This window comes from Arachis duranensis, chromosome 6 (assembly GCF_000817695.3).
Source record: "Arachis duranensis cultivar V14167 chromosome 6, aradu.V14167.gnm2.J7QH, whole genome shotgun sequence".
Lineage (NCBI taxonomy): Eukaryota > Viridiplantae > Streptophyta > Magnoliopsida > Fabales > Fabaceae > Arachis > Arachis duranensis.
Window position 1 is genome coordinate 13,524,404 of NC_029777.3, and position 8,283 is coordinate 13,532,686.

Genomic DNA, 8,283 nt, shown 5'->3' on the forward strand with positions numbered 1-8,283 from the left:
TTTTCCTTAAAGTTCATTCATGTATGAAAGTGATTTGTATTTTTTTTGTTATGTTATAGTCTGTTCACCTATGTTTTTTTTATTTGTGTTGTTGGACTTTGATTATGTATGATCAATGAATCTTGAAACAGTTCAGTGTTTATTTTTTCTTATTAAATTGTGCACCTACGGAAAATGTAGCATTATACATAATTAAAGAAGCCATATTCATTACTACTCGCAACAATCAAACTAAAAGTCATGCGCACTAATGTAAATAATACTGACACTAACAACATGCGAAATAATGTAAATAACTACGCCTGGTCCATATTCGTCCGTATCCTAGTGGATCTAGGACGACCCTTTCTGGCACGCCTCTTGTCAGGGTCTGGAATCACCGTGGGCCCGTCGTAAGGTGGCCAGAAGCCCTCCGGGATCGGAGGTGTGAATCCCATCCGATACACATTGAACACCGAGCTAATCTGATAGACGCTGTGAACGTAAGAGGTCCAGGTGACCCGTGAGTATGCACAGCATGCAAGTGCGTGCTGACACGGGAAATGAAGAGCCTGGAAGTACCCGCAGTCACATGTCCGAGAGGCAAGTGATACTCTGTAAGTACCCAAGGAGAAAGAACCAGTCGGAGTGGTCTCTGCTACAGTGAACTCGGAGTTATCCCGGTCATACAGCGTCACCGTGAAGCACCTGGCCGTCTTCATGTTGGCCTCAATACACTTCACCAAATGCTGACTGAATTGTTGTCCTGTTCCCATCTGGGCCTCAGCCTCTCTCCCCTTGCGAACAAACAGTTCCGCAAGCCTACCATATGTTGCCTTCACCAGGGATGCTACAGGGAGATTTCTGACCCCCTTCAGGATAGAGTTCACACACTCGGAGATGTTCGTCGTCATGTGACCGAATCTCCGCCCCTCATCACGGTGCTGAGTCCACAACGAGTAATCAATCCGGTTCGCCCACTCACACATCGCCGGATCTTCAGATCGCAGGATATCAAACCAGTAATCAAATTCAACCTCGGTCTTCGCATACGCCGCGTTCACTAGTAGCCTCCTAGCGTCTTTGCCCTTGAAGGTTAGGGCAAAATTAGCCGCTACGTGTCGTATGCAGAATGCACGGTACGCAGATGGCGGTAGCCAACCGCCGTCAGGGGCCTCAAGCGCAGCCTTGATGCCGTTGTGCCTGTTCGATATAACCAGCAGACCGGGCTACGGGGTCACGTGCTGTCGAAGGTGCGAGAGAAAGAATGTCCAGGATTCCGCATTCTCACCCTCTACTAGTGCGAATGCGACAGGTAGAATGTTCGAGTTCCCGTCCTCTGCAATCGCGATAAGCAACGTCCCCTCATACTTCCCATACAGATGTGTGCCGTCAATGCTCACTAGCGGCTTGCAATGACGGAATGCCTCGATGCACGGCGGGAAAGTCCAGAAAAGCCTGTGGAAGTACGCTTGAGACTCGTCCACTTGTCCTCCAACTCGAACCGGGCTCGTCTTAAGGACGACAACACTACCAGGCATCGTCAGCTGCACACCCAACACCCACCTAGGCAGGTCGTTGTAGGACTCATCCCAGTCACCGTATATGAGGGCAATAGATTTCTGCTTCGCCATCCAAACCCTCCGGTAAGTCGGCCTAAAACCAAAGTGCGCTGCTGTGGCGTTCAGGAGCACCTTGATGCTCACGGATGCATCGGCCCTAACCATTGGCATAATGAACGCCGAAATCACATGATAATCCAAACTCCTGTGGTCACTCGAGATGGATGTGGCCAGGCAAGTGTGAGGTCCATTGTACCGTTTGACCTCCCAAATGCCCTTGCGCTTCCGGAGACTCAGTCGAATCAACCATGTGCACCCATTCCCAAACTCGGAACACTTCCCCACATACCAGGGACTCCAGCACCTTGTACTGTACCCCTCGCCGGATGCTGTAAGTCTTCACACTTAAAAGGGCCTCATCTTTATCCTGGAATTGCTGACCAACCTGGAACTCTGTCAGACCAGTAGTCCCTTCCGCATCTCTAGCTCCGAATCCAACAGCGTGCCCTAAAACCCCCTCATGTCTCATGGCGTCCAAGTCCAACGAGGAAAAATGTGGTGGATACTGCTGTGTGCCAGAGCTAGAACCACCTACCTCCAATGCAGGCGCAGTCGCTCCAATATCATCAGCGCTGTCATCGTCAATCATATCCAGCTCGACGTCATCCTCCTCTTCATCAACCAAAAAACCGTCTCCTGCGCCAACAGGTGCAACTCCCACTAAAGCGTTCGGCAAATTTTCCCTTTCCACTACCTCGTCGTCTTCGGTGCCATTGAGGTCAACAACAAAAGACGGGGAGGCGACATGTTGGACCACTGGTTCGTACACAGGGACGGACGAGGAAGCAACGGCAGGCCGGGAACTAGAACCTGCTGGATTCGCTATAGTGTTCGTATTCCTGTTCGAACCGCCGGAGCTGGATACAACATCAACCAGCCGTGCCAACAACTCCGGTGTCCTCACCTCCGGAAACTGCCACCGACAAAGAAACATTACTTGCAAGTCCACATCATTATTAATCGTGAAGCAATCATACTTCACGGCATAGTTGTCAGAACCGAACCGGTGATCGAACCGGCCAGGCCACTGGGTCACTGGGTCACTGGTTGAACCGGTTAACCCGGTCCCACATAAGTAAAATGTATAAAATAGCTAAAAACTTAAAAATTAAAAGTTAAAAAACATATCTCCAATAATATTTTAATAAACATTAAATCTCAAATCCTAAAAATAAGTAGTAATACGAGAATAAACATAAAATTTAGTACTATTAGTCTATTACATGAACAACTCAATTTAACATAATGAAAACAACAATTCATGGATTATATCCAAGGAGTAACTTCAAAGTCTGGAAATCTTTCTTCATCTAACAAATCTGGAGCTACATCCTGATTGGTTTCATTCTGATTTGCATTTTCCACAGAAGTATTATTAGCTTCACCATCATCTCGATCATCTTCCAGATTCAATTCATCTAGCATTTCAATAATGTTTCATAAATCATAATCAATAATACGGCAAAACATTTGGTTAAAGCATTACAAACTCATTCCTAACAACAACATACCCAAATCATCTAAAGTTGATTGAAGAGACATATTTGCAAGATCATTCCGTAAAGCATCAACTTCTTCAGGAGTTAAAAATGGTGGTGAATCTTCCATTATCCATTCCGAATGATCCTCAAATGCATCAAGACAAATTGGATCATAACTTTGCTTTCTCATTCGGTTCCTATATTATCAATTAACTTGATTATTCTTATTATGACTAAAAATTTTAAATAATGCCTTCAAGAAAGAATAATAAAAAGTACTTTTGTTGTAGCCTTAAGTTGTAATGAACATAAACAAGATCATTAAGCTTTTGATGCTCTAACCGATTCCTTTTCTTTGAGTGAATGTGTTCGAAAATGCTCCAGTTACGCTCACAACCTGAAGAACTGCAAGTTTGACTCAAAACACGAATTGCTAACTTTTGCAGGTTTGGTGCTCCACATCCATAAGATTCCCACCATTGATCTTAACATAAAAAGAAAACAATCACAATCATAAAAATCAAATCTTAAACATATCACAATCATAAAAAACTAATTTTAATACAAAATTTACCAGGCATCACAGTGCTTCGCTCACGTATTGCAGACTGTCTCCCAAAGTCTCCTTCAGCATTCTTAAATATTCTCTTCTCACTTGTCAATTTAGTAATCAAATCAGCATCACCATAAGCATACCTCTCAATCACATCTAGTAGGCCAGAAATTGTGTCTTTGTGCTTGTCAAATTCTGCAGAATTAAATCGAAAAGCTGGATTTAACCAATAACCAGCAGCATGAAGGTTTCTTTTAAGTTGTAAATCCCAACGTGAATCTAAAATCTTCAAATAAGGTTCAACAACCCTCTTTCTTTTATGAAACCTCTTCACCATGTCTTCCCTAGCCTTATACATAGCTTGATAAAGGAAACCCATTGCAGTTCTATCTTCACTATCCACAATACGCAATACATGAACAAGTGGCTCCGTAAGCTTAACAATATCAGTGCATTGATTCCAAAACTTAGAATCTAAGACTTGATCCACAAACTTTTTTGCTTTGGCTTCTTTAGAGTAAGCTGAACTTGTCCATTCTCTAGATGTCACCATAGCTCTCAATGCATCCTTTTGAGCCAAAATGCTTTGCAAAGCAATGAAATTAGTGACGAATCGAGTTGGAGCTGGACGAAGTATTTCTCGGCCGCCTGTGAACTGCCTCATCAAGTACAAAGGATGGCAGTGATTATAGATATATTTCGTAATCATTGAAGCTTGTGACACAGTTTCAGTCACTTCTATAAACTTTCCAATATCCTGCAACATCAAATTAATACAATGTGCCGCACAAGGAGACCAATACAATCTAGGAAACTCCGATTCCAATAACCTTCCAGCAGCAACGTAATTTGCAGCATTATCCGTCACTACATGTACAACATTCTCAGGACCAACAAATAACACAACATCCCTAAGCAACTTAAACAAAGCCTCAGCAGTTTTCGAGATATGAGAAGCATCAACTGACTTTAGGAAAACAGTTCCTTTAGGGCAATAAACTAAGAAATTAATTAAAGTACGTCTACAACGATCAGCCCATCCATCAGCCATGATAGTACATCCAGTTTGTTTCCAAATCACACGATAACCTTCAATCATCTTCTTTACATCTTCAACCAATTTACTCAACAAATATCCACGAACTCTTTGGTAATTATGCTTGTTGTTATCGCATCTCATTACGTTCAATCTCATTAAATTCCCTTTCAACGTCATCACAAGCACCATAACTTTCTGCATATTCTTCTTGAGTTTTTCTTTTCTTGGTTCGAAGATCTTCAATGTTTTGATTGAATTGGTGTCTCACCACAGCTGGCACCTTTCGACATGCCTCAATATCTCCGCCTTTTCCAGCCAAATGATGCTTAACCCGGTTAATTCCTCCACCTCTAATAAGCTTCTCGCAATAAATACATACCAAAGCAGTTTTTCCTTTATCCAAAACTTGTTTACAATGGCCCCATGCAGGATCAGTTTTTCCTCTGTTACTATTTTTTTGGGTTCCAATTGGAGGATCAGGAGTTGATCCTTGTTCCTGAGAAGTTGGTGTTTCTGATGGTGTATTTGATGAAGCCATCCTAAATTCCTAATCAACCAGGATCCAGGACTAAATGACTAATCTCCAAGAATAATACACAACAATCCACTAAGGCACTAACTACTAAGAATAATATACAACATCAACCAACAATGGATAATCAACAAACTGAACAGAAATAAAAAAATAAATCAAGAAATGAGAGATCAAACAGAAAAACATGTGGTCTTGTTCATGTTCTCATCTGGACAGAAATCAACAATCTAAATTAAACAGAAATCAACAACCTAAAATTGTTCATGTTCTCATCTGGACAGAAATCAACAATCTAAATTAAACAGAAATCAACAATGGAAGCATCCTAAATTCCTAATCAACCAGGATCCAGGACTAAATGACTAATCTCCAAGAATAATACACAACAATCCACTAAGGCACTAACTACTAAGAATAATATACAACATCAACCAACAATGGATAATCAACAAACTGAACAGAAATAAAAAAATAAATCAAGAAATGAGAGATACAGAAATCAACAACCTAAAATTGTTCATGTTCTCATCTGGACAGAAATCAACAATCTAAATTAAACAGAAATCAACAACCGAAAATTATTTGAACAACCAACAATCTAAATTCTAACACAAATCAAACAGAACCAAGTAACCAACATACATAATCAATCTACAATAATCAATTAACTTCAAAAAGTTAAAAAATTAAAAATACTTAGTTACTTACCTGGCTGGACGGCTGAACCCTGGAGCTGGAGGAATGGAGCGACGAGCAGAGACCAGACCAGAGAAGAGGGAGACCGGAGCGATGAGCAGAGACGCGGGTGACCGGAGCGACGAGCAGAGACGCGGGTGACCGGAGCGACGAGGAGAGAAGAGCGACGAGCAGTAGGCGACGATGGACCATGGACGGGCTTCTGCCTTCTTGGCGGTGGTGAGTGGCGCACTGCTCTGGATGCGGTGGTGAGGTGAGTGCCGCGCTGGTTGAAGCTGAACGGGGCTGAGTGAGTGGCGCACTTCTCTATCTCTCAGCTCTCAGCTCTCATGGTGATGGTGCCATGGTGGTCTCTCAGTTTGGGAATGGGAAGGGGAAGTGTGAATTGTGAAACAGGGGATGAAGGCTAGGGTTACGGGGCTTCAAAGCACTCAGCACTGCAGCAAGTTTTTTTTTATTTAATAAAGAAACGACGTCGTTTCCAACATATGAAACAAAAAAAAATTTAATTTTCGAACCGGTCCGGGTTAAACGAAACCCGCCGGTTCACCGGTTCTGATCAAACCCGGCCGGTTCAATACGGGTCTTTCTGGTTTGATTCCTTGTCCGGTCAGATGACTCACCCGGACCGGTTATGGCACCGGTTCACCGGTTTTCCGGTCCGACCGGCCGGGTCGGTCCGGTTCTGACAACACTGCTTCACGGTATTCTGTAGCACCGTGACTGGAATGCGATAGAAAAACTTCTTTACCCGCTTCGCACCATCCAGACCGAGCTTCATTAGTACAGCGCTAACAAGGTCATCATAAGTCGTCGTAGATGTTACGACAATACATAGAGGATTCTTATCTGTGAACTTTACTCCGGAACGAGTTTTTCTATTAACAGATCCTCTGTGGTGCACCAAAACCACAAAACTCTCCTCATTAGCCATCTTACTCCATCTAATGAGACTAACTCACGTTTGGAACCATATATATACAGCTCAGTCTCACACTAATTCGAACCGGTCTGGTTCGAACTATGATTTGTGTAATTCGAACCAGCCCGGTTCGAATTACACGGAAACCGTCTCTCTCTATAATTCGAACCAGCTTGGTTCGAATTACGTTCATTCTTAATTCGAACCAAGCTGGTTCGATTTATTACCAACCAACAAAACCTAATTCGAACTCACCTGGTTTGATTTATAACAATTAGAGTTCGAACCAACCTGGTTCGAATTATATAAAAATACGATCTGGCTTATTGCTGAAACGATTTTTGCTTTGGCGTATTTACGTAATTTTTTGAGCCAGTTGGCTTATTATGGTTTTTTACCCTAAATATATTTGTTTGTCTCATATTCTGATTAAAAAAATATTTTTCTAATATTGACCTGGTTCAAAAATGTTTTTTGGTGAAGAATCGGATGTGGATTTGATTGGTTTAGCTTGCTTTTTTATAAGTATGTGTTAGTGCTTGTAATAGTGGATTGATATAGTTATGAATAATGGACGGGTTGGTGAACTTAATTTTTATTTGTAATAGGTTAAGGCTATGTGAAATCTAGTGTTGAGAAAGAGAAAAATGTATTTTAAATTTTTGAATGTTTATTTTTTGTATTTGATTTTTTTATTTAAGTCTTAAGGTGGTCCTTAAACTTGCACTCGAACCTCAAAATAATTTCTAAAATTAATAATTATTCAAATTCGTCCCCAAACTTGTACTCCGGAACTCATACCAGTCCTTAAAGCGTTTTGTGTTCATCAGAACACTAAAAATGACATCGTTTTATATTTATTTAAAACAAATACACTGATGAGCGGATAATTTATATGCTTTTTGGCATTGTTTTTAGTGTGTTTTTAGTATGATCTAGTTAGTTTTTAGTATATTTTTATTAGTTTTTAGTTAAAATTCACCTTTCTGGACTTTACTATGAGTTTGTGTGTTTTTCTGTGATTTCAGGTATTTTCTGGCTGAAATTGAGGGTCCTGAGCAAAAATCTGATTCAGAGGCTGAAAAGGACTGCAGATGCTGTTGGATTCTGACCTCCCTGCACTCGAAGTGGATTTTCTGGAGCTACAGAAGCCCAATTGGCGCGCTCTCAACGGCGTTGGAAAGTAGACATCCTGGGCTTTCCAGCAATGTATAATAGTCCATACTTTGCCCGAGATTTGATGGCCCAAACCGGCATTGCAAATCAGCCTCAGAATTTCCAGCGTTTAACGCTGGAACTGGCATAAAACTTGGAGTTAAACGCCCAAACTGGCATGAAAGCTGGCGTTTAACTCCAGAAAAGGTCTCTACACATGAAAGCTTCAATGCTCAGCCCAAGCACACACTAAGTACTCCAGAAAAAGCCTCTACACATAAAAGCTTCAATGCTCAGCCCA

At 41.7% G+C, this 8,283-nt stretch overlaps 1 protein-coding gene across 1 annotated transcript; it reads right to left on the bottom strand.

Moving 5' to 3' along the window:
- Positions 1-296: 296 nt before the first annotated feature.
- LOC107492390 (uncharacterized) lies at positions 297-1,706 on the bottom strand. Its single transcript, XM_016113415.1, has 2 exons — positions 1,225-1,706; positions 297-1,182 (listed from the first exon to the last, which is right to left on the bottom strand). Exons 1-2 carry the CDS (start codon positions 1,704-1,706, stop codon positions 297-299), a joined length of 1,368 nt encoding a protein of 455 aa, XP_015968901.1.
- Between the last annotated feature and the right edge of the window lie 6,577 nt (positions 1,707-8,283).